The sequence below is a fragment of the Schistocerca cancellata genome, chromosome 7, assembly GCF_023864275.1.
Source record: "Schistocerca cancellata isolate TAMUIC-IGC-003103 chromosome 7, iqSchCanc2.1, whole genome shotgun sequence".
NCBI classification, from domain to species: domain Eukaryota; kingdom Metazoa; phylum Arthropoda; class Insecta; order Orthoptera; family Acrididae; genus Schistocerca; species Schistocerca cancellata.
In genome coordinates this window covers 330,080,388-330,098,709 of record NC_064632.1, presented here as the reverse complement: position 1 = coordinate 330,098,709, position 18,322 = coordinate 330,080,388, and the positions used below count along the sequence as shown (strand labels likewise).

Here is an 18,322-nt window from a genome sequence, read left to right as displayed (position 1 = left end):
GGCATGTAAATGTTTGGTGGGGAGTGGCTGATAGGTGAGTGCAGGTGTGCATGTTTGAAGTGAGTGCGCATGTGACTTATGAAATCTGGGGAGGGAGGGAAATCTTCGGGTACCTAAGGTTGAATGAGTTCCCCTGGTAGGATGGGGTTCTCCCTGGAAACAAATTCTGAGACAGTTCCCTGTAAGTCGGGCTTGAAAGTTGAATGAGGCTGAGCAGCACCCATGGAAGTGATTCGGACCAGAGGCAGTCATGGCACCTGAGGGCCATTTTTAGAGTGCGGTGCCACCATTCTACTAACCTGTTGCTTTGTGTGTGGTAGGCTGTGGTATGAATTTTGTTTAACAAAATTCATACCACAGCCTACCACACACAAAGCAACAGGTTAGTAGAATGGTGGCACCGCACTCTAAAAATGGCCCTCAGGTGCCATGACTGCCTCTGGTCCGATTCGCTTCCATGGGTGCCGCAGATGTTACATAAATTGGTGAACAGGGAAGACTCAAACCGCCGACCCTGGTTGGTGATGATGGTGGTCTGACAACCATACCTAGCAATCCATGAGGAGATAAAACCCTTGGCCATGGTCTCGGCAGTGATGTTAGGTAAGGGAGCTGCCTCTACTCAGTGGGACATGCAGTCAATTGTGGACAGACTGTATCTGTGGCCCGCTGATGATTGAAGAGGACTGATAAGATCAATTTGTACATGACAATATCGACCTGGGGGGATGTCGAACTTGACCAGTGGTGGGGTGGTGTGGCAGCCGATTTTGTTGTGTTGGCAACAGATACAGCTGCATGCCCAGGTCTGAGAGTCCCGTTTTATATTTTTCTGTACGAAATGCTCAGAGACGAGCCGTGTAGTGGCGCGGACGCAAGGATGAGCGACGTTATGCAGAGCATCGAAGGCCTGCCAGTGCAGGGAGGATGAGCGTAACAGGCGTAAGATACTGGTAGAAAAGTCACACCACACCTCGTCCACAATGCTGGGTAATTTAGCTTTGGTGAACACAAGGGACGTTTGAGGGTCCGTGAAGATAGCTTGAGATTCCTTGTCAGAGGCTTGTAGGGCGGCCAGGTTGGATAAGTTAGTGATGCGTAAAATAGTATTGATCATGAGAAAAAATCTGTGGCGATGTTGCCCCTGCCTTTTATGTAGCAAACCATCGGTTGTGAATTGGTAGACTGGATCAAAGTGGTGGAAACGCCGAGGGGTTAGGTCCTCGGAGGGGAGGGGGTGGGGGGGGAGGGGGGGGGGGTTGCAGAAAGCACCTGCGAGGGGTTTGTGATCTGTGAGGATGAAGAACAAGTGACCCTCCATGTCAGGGTGGAAGTGTTTGATGGCCTCGTAGTCCGCAAGGAGTTCTCTATCAGAAGGTTGCGTGTTCAGATCACGTCGGGCTCACCAGTATGGGAATAGGATACGAGTAGCGGTATACGGAATAAACTGCACATACATATATTTCGACAATGATCATACACATGCACACAGTACAAGGTACAAGAACAGACTGAATTAACATGGTGGCTCTGATGAGTGATCTGAGTCCCAAAGATTATGTTATTCATGGTCGATGTGGCCTATTGACGCCACAGTGGGATTTCTTATACAGTCCCAATAAAGGCCTCTTACACCATTTGGAGACTTCATCATTGGGGTATTTGGGGAAAACTACCTATATTTATGTGGTACTTTATATGGTGCTGCTATTTCTGCTGTGTTATAGAACTTGTATGAAATCAGTTTGAGCTTGAGAATGACATTTCACTAGAAAGCATGTTATCACCTTCCTCTTTTTCACTAATAACAAAATAACTTCTATGTCAGAGGAACTGTAACTATGCTCTTCATTGGTGGAGAATTTTACTATATTTTGTTCATCCTCCAAACCAGCAACAGCAACACATCAGTAGCAACTGACATTAAAGAGACTAAAAGACTGATCTGCAAGCAAAGAACTCAAGTTGCTAGCAGCAAATGGTGCACAGAGACTTCAGCAAACTTCAGCAAACATGGATAGTCCACTTGCATTGACAATGAGAAACTTCATTCTGAGTTTAACATTTTTAGTGAGGTTTGAGGGCCTCATTTTTGATAAAAATATCTCATTGTGCCACACCCAAAACCACACTCCCTCAGAGCACTTAACATTTTAAAATGCCTCAACTTAAGTCTTGGGTAACTGAGTGTAATGATTGATTTCCTTTTTCTGTTTAAACAATTATTCTCACTGCAACAATTTTGTATGTCATTTCAGTCCATCTACTTTCATAATGCATAAAATTACCAGCTTCTGATGTTGGTCATAGCTGGTTCCTGTGATTATGTGTGATCATTGGTGTGAGAGATTGCCATTCCATAACTTCATTGGTCAAACAAGTACTTTTGTCTACATTTGGGTGAACACTCTCTGGGTATTGCTGTATTCCTATCTCCCATCCACAGCTGACGTTTTCTCTCTCTACCCTTCACCTCTATGTACGTGTACCCCCTTTAAATTCACAATATGTTTCCTGTCTAAGACAACCACTCACTTGCACATCTTCTTAAAATAACACAAATTTGAAAGCTTTGTTGCACTGTTAGCTCCTATTTCTTTCAACTATGTATTGTTTTGTGTTTCTTTTACATGCTGAATGCTTGTACTTTTTCACATGTCTTTTAATAACTAATAGGATATTTTTATATTAGTGAAATCTTAAAACGGAAGAAATTATGATGAATTACAAAATTTATTTCATACTCTTTCAGCTGATTACAGTTGGTCAAGATTCAAGTATTATGGTTTGGGACCCGTGGATTGGAAAGAGACTCCTGTTAATACAAAATGCCCACCATTATCTAAAATTTGGAGAGATTCATACTGTACAAATAACTGCAGCTACATACAGTCCTGATTGGCAACTTTTGCTAACAGGAGCTCGTGATGGATCCATAAAAATGTGGAATTTCACCACTGGAATGTGCCTGCTTACCTTAAATATTGAAAAAGACTGGTTAGTGCATATACAGTTCTCTCAGTATCTCACAGTATATACAGGTCTCAAAGTATATTCTGTAATCTGTTTATGTCTACTCAAAATACAAATACATGTGACCTTTATTTTCTTTGGTAGCTTAGCCAAGACACCCTATCACAGTATTCAAACTGAAGTTCTGTTCATGCTGTTGTAAATCCAGACACAAATAAATCATGCACGAAGTTCTAAATTATTTTATATAAACACAGTTCTTAAAGCCCATACACACTCAGAGTACAAAGCCAGGTTGAGTCCAACATAAGCATGTAATTCATCATGAGAGCGAAGTTACTATGGGCAAGTAAAACAGCAAAATGTGAGAGAGTCCACTCCAGTGTGGGGTTATGTGAAGCTAGTTTGTTGCTCAGTATCTTGAGGTGGCCCTGGCTGCTGGTGGCTGTCTTCTGATGTGTGCCATTTGCCCGCCATGTGGTGGCCAGCTCTGTGCCTCCTGGCACTGGGGCAAGGGAGGTGAATCATGATGGCTTGTGTCTGTACCTTGTGAAATGTTGTGCCAGCCATACCAGTGTTGCTGGTACAAAACAACTGCTAACATATTAAAAAACTAACTGCTAACATGTTGGGTTACCACAGTCCTCTCCCTTTGGGGAGGAGGGTGGGCACTATGGGTTGGTGCAACCCCATCACCCCTCTGCCACACCGAAAGCTACTGTGTGTTATATGAGAAAGCAACATCCATGGTCTCCTGAGCATTGAAGATTGCCACCCATGGCACAGGCAGCAGCTCCCTGTGTGCTGCCAGTGGAACCTAGGGCTGGCACATAGCATTCCTGGTAATGATGAGTACACTCCAGGAAGCTGCCGTACAGTATGATGCCAGCCAGCTAGGATGCTGACACTGAAATTGGAGTCATGGGGACATCTGGCTCCTCAGGTGTTGGAAGAGCAACTTATAGGGTCAACTCTTGCAGTTCACCTCTCAGCTCTGCCCACTTAAGGATCTTGTCTACCATTAGCTCCTGATGATCCTGTGGGAAGGGGAGTGGGGTGGGGAGATGGGTAGGAAGAGGATGAAAAGAAAACAGATGAGAAGGGCTACAGCAAGGACAAGCTTAGTGCAGGATGCTGGGTTAGGGAAAGAAGATGCACCTGGAGAAGTGGTGGCGAGGATGAAAAATTTGGTTTCAAAAGGTGGGCAAGCATGGGAGGTGTATGCAGGGACTGACAGACATAATTTGTTGCAATGGTGGGCCACCAGAGTGTCACCGATCTGCACAGTGAAGACTCACCAGAACTCCACTGACTGTGGGTACCATCAGAATCAAACAAATGCAGCAAGCAAACATATAATGATCATTCAAAAAGAAATGAGCCAGAGGCATAATGACAGAAATCAGTACCTGCATGTTAGAAGTATTGACCCTGGCTGTTGAGACACTTGTCCCACTGTGACATAAGGTGGTGAATGGCCTTCTCATAAAATTTCCAGGGCTGCAATGTTAACCAGTTGAGCACGCACAGCTGGATGTTGCCCAAGGTGAATCGTTTGCCCTTCAGAGCCTTTTTAAGGGGACCAAAAGTGGTTCCCTTGTGATTCACTTTCTGCAGCATGGGACAACAGTGAATGCCCAGCATTACTTGCAAACCTTGACCACCCTTTGCCAAGTGATCAGATCAAAATGACCAGGCAATGTCACTCGTGGGGTCATTCTGCTCTACAATAGTGTAAAACCTCATATGACCAACACAGCCACAGCACTCCTGCAGAAATTCAAATGGGAGGTTCTCAACCACCCTCCATACAGTCTAGACCTCTCTCCCTGTGATAACACCATTTTTGGTTCCCTTAAAAAGACTCCGAAGGGCAAGCGATTCACCTCGGACAGTGATGTCCAGCTGTTCGTGAGGAACTGGTTAACATCACAGGCCCGGTAATTTTATGAGACATCCATTCACTACCTTGTGTCACAGTGGGACAAGTGTCTCAACAGCCAGGGTCAATACTTCTAACATACAGGTGCTGGTTTCTGTCAATATGCCTCCAGTTAATTTCTGTTTGAATGCCCCTTATATATGTCCAGATTTGGGTAACAGGTGTGTATTGCAGTGACTGAGGCGCATGAAGTGGGTGAGGGGCCAGCAGAAGGAGGTGTAGGACTCTGCATGTCTGGTACCTGTGCAGCAACTCTGCTGGGCTCTTATCCCTAAAAGGAGAGGATCTTTAAGAACTTAGAAATTGAGTAAGCACCACTTCTCTTGGGGCATCCCTGATGTACTTCTTCATCAGCATCCTGCCTGAATGTCTGTACAAGGCATTCTACCTCCACATTGGACTATGGGTGTAACAGGGGTTGTCTGATGTCATGGATGCCATGACACAAACAAAAGTCATGAAAGATATGGGAGGTGAACTGTGGTCCCTTATCCATCACCAGGGTGTGTGGAAGGTCTTCAAGGGGAGAAGATCTAGGTGATGGCATGCACAGTAGAGTCTGTCTTCATAGAGACCAATTACAGTGTATGGGAAGTGGTGTAAGCATCAATGATGAGGAACCAAACTGAACTCAAGAGAGACTCACAAAGTATCCATGGAAGCAGCCACAGAGCTGCGTGGGTGCTGACTTGGTAATAACAATGGCATGGAGACAGCCTGGTATTCTCTGCACTTGGGACACATAGCAATTAAGTACTCAATTTTCTGGCTGGCACCCAGTCAGTAGATGTAGCAGCAAGGAAGTATCTTCATCACTGATGCACCCAGTGCAAGAAACAAAGGACATCCCATCAGAGAGAAGGGAGAAAGACCACCCAGGCAGGAACTGTTCCATTATCAACAAGGTCTGCTAGTGGTGATAGTTGGTCTGTGGTGCAACACAAAATAATTATAGATGGTGTCTGACATCTGGGGTGCAAGTCAGTCAAGCTATTCTCACTGGACATGTTGCTGCACCTACCAGAGAAGAGGATCCTTGCTGATAGCAAGAGCAATATGAAATATTGCAATAGGAAAGACATACACAGTCTTCTGAGTTTCTTTATCAAAACAAAAGTGGAGGATTTTGTCCTGACAGAGGCCATGTTAGGGACCAATAGGCAGACAATAGAGTTTGTTCACATTGGAGTGATGAGCTGTTGGGATCAAGTGAATCTTATTATGGTAATGGCTGAGGAACTGACCCTGTTGTTGCAGTCTGTGTGATGTCTTATCCAGAAGATGTGCTGTAGGGCTGAAGAGAGAGATTAATAGCTTGTGATGCATGACAAGATGAAATTTCACACCGTATAAAAACTCATGAAACTTCTTGGTTGCATAAATAATAGTAAGGTCCTCTTTCTCAATTTGGAAATTAATTTTGTTGCACCATATTGAGCATCTTGGAGGTGAATGCTATAAACTGCTCTGAACTGCCATGATTGCAATGGGCCAGTGCAGTCTACAGCCAAAAGTAATATGCATCAGTAGCCAAAGAAACTGGTCAGCTGGCTGAAACATGGTGAAACAAGGGGCGGAATAAAGATGGTCCTTCAAAGTCATGAATGCTGGGTCACAAGCAGCTGCAAAATTGAATAGTGTGCTCTTTTTCAGTAACTGGTTGAAAGGATGCACAGTTGTAGCTGCTTGTGGGATGAATTTATGATAATATGCAACTATACCCAGAAAAGCATGCAGCTTCTTCATGTTAGTGGCTCAATGTAGAGGATAAGTGGCAGTGATGCAGCTGTTCATTGTCTGTATCCCCCACATGGAGATGACATGTCAGAGATATTCAGCAGAAGATTGGAAAAACTGAAACCTATCCAGATTGCCTTGAGACCTGCATCCTACAGAGTTTGAAACAGAAGCCAAAGGTTCCACAGATGACTCTCAGTGACCACATTACTGCCAATATAGTTGATACAACAGGGAGCATGTTGTGTGAGTTGCCTCTTAAAACATTGAAAAATAGCTGGGGCTCTTGTTACTCCAAAAACTAACCATTTATAACTGTTGAGACCATACAGGCTGTTGACAACAAGTAACTCATGAGATTTTACATCAAGTTGGAGCTCCAGATATGTCTCTGATAAATCCATGTGCAAAAAATATTATCTCCCTGCCAGTCTCATCACCAGTTCACTGGAGGTGGGATGGGATGTATGTTTATCACAGCCTGTGCATTAAATGTCACCTTAAAATTGCCACATAGATGAAGTTTGCCAGGAAAGTAGTTCACTGGCTGGAAAAAAATAGGGTCAATCACATCCAAAGCTCTCAACATGTTGAGTTCCTCCTTTCCTTAATTTTGGAGTGCCAGTGGCACCAGTCTGGCCCAAGAAAACCCAGGCTGTGCCAAAGATTTAAGGGTGATGTGAGCAGTAAAATCCTTAGCCTTGCTAAACTCAGGTGAAAAAAAGTCTGACAAACTGTTACAATGTTCATCGCATTTGTGGTATGGCATTTGGTCATTAACTGGGTTAACCTAATTGGCAACTATGAACACAAACATCCTAAAAAAACATTCAAGCCAAACAAGTTTTCCATAAAATTACTGTCCAACACAACGTAGGTAAATGGATGGACTACTGACTTCTATGGCATGTCTTCCATAGATTGTCTAAGACTCAGGATTTTTTGCCTTTTGTTGCCTATATTATGACTTCATTTAATTAGATAGATAAAAAAAAAATCTACTCACCAAGCGGCAGCAGAACACACACGTAAATGAGAGAATGAGAAGGAGAGCCTTTCCTTCTCATCCCATACGGTAAGTCTCACCTGACCCACGGTTCTGGGTGACTTTCCCAAAATCTGTACCTTTTCCTAGACCTCTCCAGTCCTTTTCCTACACCTCTTTTCCTTCCCCTTCCCTACTATTCCCTGAAGAAGGAGCCATTGGCTTCGAAAACTTGTCAATTACAGCTGTCTTTTAAGTATGAGTTGTGCCGCCACTTGGTGAGTAGATATTTTATCTATCTAAGTAAATAATTTTGTCAGTAAGTGATTGTTTTTGTTTTTATATTATGACTTGTAACAGGAGACAAAGACAATGCACTGTGGCACAGATAGGTGTGAGAATTACTAAGAGATGCTGTGACACCCATATCTACCTGCAGCTGAAGTGAATTCCTGTTGATACAGTGATTGATAAACAACTTGTTAGAAACTTTAACAAGGTTTTCACACACAGGGTTGACAACATTAATGTCTATCAGTTTGGAGCCCAAGAGAGTTGCACAGGTGGGCAGTGCATGACATACTGCCAAAATGTGACCTTTCTTCTAAAAGTGATATCAGGAGGAACAAATCTGGGGGCAGTAAGGCTGGTCATGGTAAACAAAATAAGCAGGACATCAGGGAAGGAGTTTGTGGGAAATGACCACTATGGATGTGTTGGTGCAGTTTGTGGTTTATGTGTGTGTTGCACTGCCACAGCTTCTGCCTATGAGGATGTGGCTGACTTGAGTGCTCGCTGTTGTCTAAGGCAGCGGTGGCCACATCCACCCAGAAATCCAACTAACCTGCTGAACAAGAAACTTAAAACATAATGATAGCACTCTGGACCATAGTATCATCGTAAGTCTCCTGATGTTGAGAGGTAACAAAGCAGCATTTCTGACTAAGACCGTACATATCTGTAGGCCAAGTATGACATGACCGATGAAGTTGTTTCCTGCACTGATAATACTCCACCCTGAAGGAAGTAACATGCATACACTGGTGATAATAAGATGACAACAAGCTACACATTTTGTCAGATCAGAGGAACCAAATTTAATATAGGTTATACATGTAAGATTAAATTCAAAAGTGAAAAAGAGCCTTAATGCTTAATGTAGCATCTTACATTACCTGGAAGTTCGTGGAGTGTTGCCATAAGTGCTTTTTGCGTGGCACCGGTCCTCTGCAGACTCAACAGGCAGAGAAGGGAGACAGAAGGGCCAGCAGTTGCTGTAGTTTTGCCAATAATCTAGTCACTGCTCTGTCCAACATGGCTGTATGCTCCTGCTATTGTAATACCAGATGCCAATGGCTTTCCAACTTCTGTTGGAGCAAATTTGGAAGCATCACATCCAAGGATGCACTGGGTGTCATCATCAGATCAGCAAGAAACATGCATTAGAAGTTCAGCTGACCTCATTGCACTATATGTTTTACTTTGAGAAGCAAATAAGAACATGCACAAATCTCTAAACATTTTAGTGTGAATATAGTTCTGATAGACTGTACAAGTCCAGAGTAAAAAGCCAGGCCAACTCGAAGACACAAACACATTTCATCCTGATATTGGAGTTCAAGATACTATAAACAAATACAATAGCAAAATGAGAGTGAGTCAGCTCCACTCCATGGTTATATGAAGTTGGTTTGTTGCTCGGTGTCTGCAGCTGGCAATGACCATCAGTAGCATGTGCAGGCCCTGAGGTGGAGCTGTCTTCTTATGTGTGGTTGTGTTGCAACCTAGTGGCTGAGCCCTCACTGCTGGCACTCTTGCAGACTACCTGAATCATGACAGCTTGTATCTACACCATCAGAATGTTGTGGTAGCCACTGCCTTAGCACCAATACAAAACATGAGGTAACCCAATGGGTTGCCATGGATACAATCATGATTTTAGATGTACTAGTAAATGTTGGAGTAAGTGATGTGTTGTGGTGAATTGTAATGTTCTGAAACTGATCACTTTACAAATTAATTGTCGCTGCTAATGTGAAGCTGAGTGGAAAGAAACTTATTGATACATGACAAAGCTTCATCACTTTAAATGCTATTTCATATTTGAATATCCACAATACTGAAAACATTGTGAATAAATTAACAGATACAATAAAAGTAGTTCATCTGCTGAAAGACAGGCAAAGAGGAACAGTGAAATGAAAGTCAAAATAGTAGAATGTGTCTGTAGGTCTATAAATTAAAGGCAAAAAATTTAGCCTCCTTTAACTCTCTGACCATTAAAGAGTCACATAGTGGAAAATTTAATTAGAGTTCAAACAAAAATGAAATTGCCCTAAACAGGAAGTGTTTGAGGGTATATTTAATTAACTCTTTAATAAAGCAAATTTCATTCCTGTTCTTAATGATAGGAGCCATTACTCAAAAAAAAAAAAAAAAAAAAAAAAAAAAAAAAAAAAAAAAAAAAAAAAAAAAATCTTGTATATTTTGTGGGAACAAAACAAAAAATTATTATATTATTAGGAACACCATTATGTTACATAATTTTAGCATATACTGTACAACAGTAATTTCAATATCAAGCACCAAATTGCCAATAAACAGCTGGAAAGTTACTGTTAATTAGTTAAGTAGAATTTATAGAAGAAATTAATGGTTGTAAGTTATTTAATATTGCTCAGGAATAGCCACTGACAGAATAAGGACATTGGTGTATAAGGGATGAAAACCTTGATAGTGAAATAAGCATTTGGGGCATTTAAATATGATGTATATGCACTTTGGCTTTTGAGGAGAGGTTTAAATATTACTGTAAAAAGTTGACAGCAATGTTGCAAAGTGATAAAATTCTGAATTAGTGCTCAGGAGGACATGATTTAAAACCAGGCTACATGTTCCTGATACAAGGACACATAAAAATACATAGCTCCCTATTCAATAAATGCTTTGAACAATAGCAGTTTACAATACAGCTTTTAAGTTCCTAAGCAGCAGAAAATAATTCAAAATGAAATAAAGTAGATCCTAGCCCTTAACTAGGAATTAAATGGTAGCAGGTATATAAACAAAATCTGGAACATAGTATTTCTTCTAAGAAATGTTACTCCAGAATGAATTTTCACTGTACAGTGAATTGTGCACAAATCTGAACTTTGCTGTAGAGTGAAACTATTTTCAGGATGGGACTTGAAACCTGAACCACTGTCAGTACAGTAATTGCCCACAAAGGTGAATCCAGTGTTGAGTCCCAATCAGAACCCAGTTTTTAACTTCCAAGAAGTTTAGTGCACTTTCTGTTGTGGAGTGAAAATTTATTCTGGAAACATTCTCCTAGGCTCTGGGTAACCCATTTCTCTGCAGTGCTCTTTCTTCCAGGAATAACAGTCACACAAGGTATCCAGGAGAACTTCTATGAAATTTGTAAGATAGAATAGAAGCAGTGACAGAAGTAAGTCTGTGGGAGAAGATTGTGAATTGTCCTCTGATAGCTAAGTTGGTAGAGCAGTTGCCCTGTAAAAGCAAAGGTTGCAGTTTCAACTCCAGAACCAGGCCACAGTTTAAACTGCCAGGAAGTTTCAAAACTGGAATTCTTCTTGAGTGTACAAGCATCCACGTGTCCTTGTGCTGGGGTCTGAGAAGACTGTAGGCTAAATCAAGTGGAATAGAAAAGATGAACAACACTACCAAGATGAAGGGATGATCAAAGAAATACGGAGGACAGAGCAACAAAGGGCTAGGGTAAGAATGCAATACCAGAAAGATCTTGCACTAGTACAGTCAGGGGTGCAGGTGTGTTGCATATACTAGAAAAGTGGGTAAATATTTTGGTGGTAGATGCAGGATAGAAAAGAGTTATAAGGAGGCCTCTTAAGTATGGGGGAAGGTTATAAACTTGTAGACCTATGAGTAAGTCTAACATAAGGGGAAAACAATGAAATGAATGTAATGAATGCGTTGGTGGGTGGGGGTGGGGTGGGGGGCATTTGATTGGGACTAGTGAAAAATGAGAAATGAGCCCACAGGAAGAGTGGAACTAAAGCATGCCTTGGAGAGATATTTTCCACTTACACAGTTCAAGAAATATGGTGTTCAGAGGATCCAAATGACACCTGTTGTAGTGGTGGGCAACCATGTTGTGTAAACAGTAAACCCAATTTGTTAATAACATATTGGCCAGTCAATTTTTTTTTTTTTTTTTTTTTTTTTTTTTTTTTTTTCCATTAGAATCAAATGAGTGAATACAACTAATCTTCACAAACATGTCAGCTATATGACTGTTATTTACTCAGTCTCCATGTTTGAGTGGTTAGCTCATGTGAGACAACCAGCTGACACAAGAGTCTGATGGATACATCATTTACATGAATGTTTTCACTCAGTCTGTGGGTTTGAGGGAATTACCTCACATACTTTTTCAACCTTTTCAGTTATACAGGAATCATGACTAAAGTTGCCAACTTCTTTGAGAGACAAATAACATAGTATCTTACTTAAATGAGGTATGGATAAAAGAAAATTTCTAAAAATGAATTTTTTACTTAAATATGGCAATGGCCTTACCACAGTGGATACACTGGTTCCCGTAACATCACCGAAGTTAAGCCCTGTCAGACGTGGCCAGCACTTGGTTGGGTGACCATCCAACCGCCATGCGCTGTTGCCATTTTTGGGCAGCACTCAGCCTCGTGATGCCAATTGAGGAGCTACTCGATCGAATAGTAGCGGCTCCGGTCAAAGCAAACCATCATAGCGACCGGGAGAGTGGTTTGCTGACCATGCTGACCACATGCCCCTCCTTATCAGCATCCTCAACTGAGAATGACTCGGCAGTCAGATGGTCCCAATGGGTCACTTGTGGCCTGAAGATGGAGTGCCACTTTACATAAATACAAATTTTTCATACTTCTGGCATTAAACACGAATTTTCCATTGGTGTCAAAGATTAATAACTGGTGATATACCACAGACATGTCTTTAAATATATGAAAAATTACCATTTAGTTTAAATTAATTGAGGCTCTATCTCTCTCTTTCTTCTCACTGGTTTACATATATCACTGATAAATCAATTTTGGTAAATGCTGAGATGACATAAATAGAAAGCATAAAAGATACAGTTTTTTATTGTTTGATGACTTGCTTTTTAAGCACATACCATTCCTTGTTGGAAGTTTTTTCCACAAGAAATATTTATCTTTATTTGTTACTTTTCTTTGAATTTCTTTAATTAATACAGTTCCAAATATGAATCATTCTTGCATATACCATATATTGCATTGAAATTATGCAGTCTTACAATCTCTTCCATTCCAACGTCACTGAGCATTTCAGCATTCTGACCCAGACACAGCATTCACTATTAATAAAACTGAACCGAAAGCTACTTACTGAGCCTCAATAAAAGGCAAATACTGGGGCAGCAGTGATGCTGATGATAGGCAATAACAGTGTACAGTGAACTGTAATTGTTTAACTATGGCGAAACAACTGAATGCTTCTGCTCAGAACTGAGTGTGCTGGATGGTGCTGACTGTTCTGCTTCCACAGAGTGGTTTCACTCAAAAGGATAAATGAATAATTCAATACATAAAATGAATGCATAAAGCTACAATTGAATGAGTTGATTGTTTACCAACACATGACTGAATAGATTGTTTTTCTTTGGTTGTTCTCTTCACTAATTTGCTGTGAAGCAGCCACTGAACTTGAGCATTCAGTACTCACCTGCTTGCTGTACCATTAAATGGTCAGTCTTGCTCTCTCCCATTATGTTTTGGTGGCACTTCATAAGGGTGAACAAACTTATTGGAACTCATGCCCTCATAAATGGCCATGCAGTTCATACAGTGAAATTGGTAAATGGCAAGTCATGGCTTTTCTTCATGTGGGATAAGATATACCTGTGATCAGACTGGAATGTTATTGGCTGCATATGACAGCTCTCACACCTGGGTCCTGAAAATGTGTGTGGATCTTGTGCTACTGGACTGTAAGTAAATATGGAATTGGAATGGATCACAATATTTAGTATATTAGATGGGTTGAGGTTGTCAGTTTGGGAGAGGTAGGAAACATTTGAGGGATAATATTTCTCATTTTAGGGCACAATAAAAGGTAGTCATAGGCCTGGTGGAGAATGTTAATCAGCTGCTCCAATCTGGTTTGATATTGGATAAAAAGGGGAAGAAGTGGCTTGGCTGTGTATAGTTGGGGAGAGAGAGAGAGAGAGAGAGAGAGAGAACCTTCATAACTAGTTATTAGGTGAGGTTGAAGAATGGGAGAGTATGGGAGATCTCTTTGAGGATATGGTTTGAAAGTAAACATCTTCAGCATACAGGATGTGGGATTGCTATTGCTTCTCCATCACTGTCAACAGCATGTATACATTTTGACATTTTCTTCGTCTATTCAAAAGGTGAGTATTTATGTAAGACTATGTAGCAAATATACTGTAGTGGACAGTTGATTAATCATGCATGAATTATCCATTTATGGACAACACATACATAAAAAAAAATTAAAAAAATGTGCAATGTTTTTCTATACCAACAGAAATAAACAATCCCCCATGTAGGAATAAGTACCATTTCAGTTGTTTAAACCATATCATTTCCATTGTTACCGACCAGCATCTTCCATGTACATTGAGAAAAAACTCAGTTTCTTAATGTTAATTTTCATGTCAGTATCAATGAAGGAATTAAAAAGGAATTTGTTAAGGAGATGATGTAGAAATGAAAGAAACATATGTTGACAGTAAAACAAAAATTAGAATTTGTTGAAAGATTTGAGAAGGGGGAAACTGTTGCAAAACTAAGTGCTGGGTATGGCATTGGAAAGAAAACTGTTCAGGGTCTTAAAAAGAATAAGCAGAAAATACAGGATTTTGTCAGTAAATGTCTTTCTAGTTCTGGACCATCTGCACAACAAAGAATGAAGATATCTATATTTGCTGAATTAGATGCTGCTCTTTTGCAATGGTTTAGCCAACAACAATCACAATGTGTCATTGTTTTCAGGCTCAGTGTGGGCTGGAAAAGCTGAATTTTTTCATGAAAGTCTAGGGGTAGAGGGGGAATTTAATTCCTCATCTGGGTGGCTAATCAGATTCAAACAACATCAGGGAAAATGCAGACTTACTGTACAAGGGGAGCAGCTTAGTTCAGATGTCACAGCAGCTGATTCCTTCTCACAAGAGTTCCAAAAATTTGTGAAAGAAGAGAATCTCATTCCAGACAAAATTTATAATGCAGATGAAAGTGATTTGTATTGAAAATGTCTACCAATGAGAACCTTTGCTTTTAAGAGTGAAGGTAGTGCTCCTGGATATGTCATCAAAAGAACATGTTAGAATTTTTTTGCAACACTACTGCTTCTGGGAACCACAAAGTCAATCTGCCAGTGACTGGAAAAAAAAACCAATAATAGAAGGATATTGCACCTAAGCACCTCCCTGTGCAACCAAAAATGAGTACGGCAGATAGTGTAATTTTCAAAACTAGTTCACATATATTTTGTGCCATAAATATGGTGATCTCTAGAAGAGAAAGAATTGCCACAGTAAGCTGTTCTCTTGCTTGATAATACTGCTTTATACCCTGATGAGAGTATTCTTGTGTCTGATGGTGATCTCATTGTAACTAAGCTTTTACCTCTTAATGTGACTGCCATTATACAGTAAATGGGCCAAGATGTATTTCCATTGGCAAAATGGCACTACCAAGCAAGTCTACTGAGAATGCTAGAAGAATGCTGGAAGAATCTGACAATTGTAGATGCTGTACATGGAACTTCTGATGCCTGGGAGGAAGTCAAGTAACATTCACTGGTTTTATCAGGGAGGATAATTCTTCCACATTTAAAAGAGCTTCCTGTACATGAGTGATGCTGAAACTGTGACCAGTGCCTCACAACAGAACACAGAAGAGAACAGTGAAGGCGTAAATGAGGATGAAGACAGTGACCTTCTCAGTCATTGTACCACATTTCAGTATGTAGATACTCTTCTAGATTATATGGGCCAGAGGGGGTTTCAGTACAAAGACATTATAGCTGAAAAAATGAAATAAAATAAAATAAAATACAATGCAAAAAACTGTCAGCTCCTCTCAGAAGCAGGCCAAAATCACAGACTATTTTAAGAAATAAACAGCCCTACTGTATGTATGCAAAGAAATTGGATAAACTTTTGAACAAAGAATACATGTTTGAAAATATCTTGCTTATTTATGGTCCAAATGGCTCTGAGCACTATGGGACTTAACTTCTTAGGTCATCAGAACTTAGAACTACTTAAACCTAACTAACCTAAGGACATCACACACATCCATGCCCGAGGCAGGATTCGAACCTGTGACCGTAGTGGTTGAGCAGTTCCAGACTGTAGCGCCGAGAACCGCTCGGCCACCCCGGCCGGCTTGCTTATTTATGTTTTTGATTATTCATGCATCTTGTCTCTGACATTACCCTGAATAATCAGGAATATCAAAGACTAAAATATTGGTGTGATATATCTGAAGTACATTAAAACATACACTCTTGTGCAGATCTATTGCATTTCATTCTACATAAAAAAATAAATGATTGGTTCCCTACCACTCTGGCACAATATGCAGAGAATCATAAAATTTGTAAATAACAAATTGAGTAGCTTCCTTTTTGACTATACAAAAAGTAGACATGTATTTAGACAAACTTTGAGGCTTGTTTCTGATAGCAAACTGAGAGTAAAATATGTATCATAGTGTTCATAAATTCTGTTTTGAAAAATTAATGTTACCAACTGAGGTTAATCTACTGATGAGTTAAATGTAGTTTGTGTGGTAATGTGCTGCCTAAGAGATGTGTTTCCATTTCCTATGTATGTTCAATTATTTTTATCCAGTCTGTAACATTTTCTTGTGTTGCACAAGTACCATAGTTATAGCTGTTCTGATGTTTCTGACTTAAAGTGTGAGTGTGAATCTGGTTTATTTCAGTTTATTCCCCCAAACCACCTTCAACTTCTTTACGAGGTGACTTACTTGAAATTTGCAGCCACTCTTCTTTACTGGATAGCTGGCTGCTGGAAATCCTCTTGACTTCCCCATCGAATAATGCTAGGTACAGAAATTTTTAGACTCTTTGTACTTTTGAAATAAGTAGACATACAAACTTTGCTTTTCATCAGTTAATGATGTATTTGACTTTCATACACAATAAAACTCTCACTTTCAACATAAATATATAGCTTCCTGTAAGTCCCTTGTACAGTCAAATGTCAGAAACAAATTAAATTCCAGTTAAAAGAAAGTTGGCTTTGATACCATAACTTTTCTTAACATAAATCAGGAAATAATTCTTGCCCATAGCAAGGTTATGCAAAGGGTTTTCAAGAGTTCTTTTTCAACTGTCTTTGTTTTAATAACAATAGTCAATGACCCAGTAAGCACAGAGCTGCATATAAACTCCATTGTTCCTCCTTACACACTCACTAAAACATCTATGGATTGCCTGACAGGTACTTGTCGGTGTTGTTTGTCCACCGCGTCTACTTTCTTCCCGTGACTGATTTTAAACCTGCACACACAAACATGTGACTTGCAGTAGGTAGGATTCTACCATTCCATACTCATATCTAGAATATCGTGTGTTTGAGATGGTAGAAGGCAGAGTGGTTCTAGAATTTACACAGAAATTCTCAAATCACTTTATATGCCCCCCCTCCCCCCTCTCAGTTTGAACACGCGATATTTTATACATAATCATTAAGCAAATAATATGACTCATAATAACATTTCATATCTTAACAGTATACATTCCTAACATATGTTTATATACATATATTTCCTTTCAATAACAATCCTCCGTCCTCTCTTGAACAATCTTTTGCTTATTGTTTCTCTACTCTTTTCTTATTTTACTTTGTTATTAAGACATGCGATTTACTCATGGTTTCAGTCAGCTTTACTAATATTTAGGAATTGTGAGGACTCTTTTTCTTTTCTTTACTTCCTTTTCTGCAATTGTAAACTTCAGGTGTTTATTACACATGAGTAATCTTTTTTCCTTTCCTATCCTTTGTACTACCTTTTTCCTAGTATGTACTATTTTCATTATTTGTAGCTTTGAGGAACTCTGGATGAAATGAAAGTGTTCTTCTGACTCTCGTTTATTTCCATGAAACATAATAATACTAGTCCTTCATAGAATTCACACTTCCCAGAATAGTCCCCATAAAACTTGTGACTTTTGTCATGATACTGTCCCCTCCTCCTAGGAAAAGCACCTATTTCTTGCTTGTGGGTTGACCTTATGAGAGCACTTCCTCTTTCTATTCTGGTAGACACACCACTTACAAAACATCCCAGTTTTTTTGGCCACAGATTGTCCTGTCTCCACATAGGTACACCTGCCCTTTATACTTATTGAATACAAGGTATGCCCCACTTATCCTTTCTGAGTAGGCCTAATGGTTCATTACCCTAGTATACATTTCTATGTATACTATAGTTAAGTATCTTCTGAAGCCTTGTATTCATTCTTTAATATATCATTTACTCCCTAGAGTCCTCCTCTACTTATCAACGTCTATATTTTCAACAGATACTATGTCTACATACACTATTTACATCCCACTATCCTTCAGTTCATCAGAGTATTTATTACACTGACATTTCTTAATGATCAACATGACTAATTCCTCT

At 40.1% G+C, this 18,322-nt stretch overlaps 1 protein-coding gene across 1 annotated transcript in view; it reads left to right on the top strand.

Moving 5' to 3' along the window:
• LOC126092753 (WD repeat-containing protein on Y chromosome-like) overlaps window positions 1-18,322 on the top strand; it is a 411,016-nt gene that overhangs the window by 177,856 nt on the left and 214,838 nt on the right. The window contains exon 8 of the mRNA XM_049908479.1: window positions 2,753-2,997. Coding sequence (XP_049764436.1) covers window positions 2,753-2,997 — 245 coding nt within the window. The remainder of the gene's footprint in view (window positions 1-2,752; window positions 2,998-18,322) is intronic.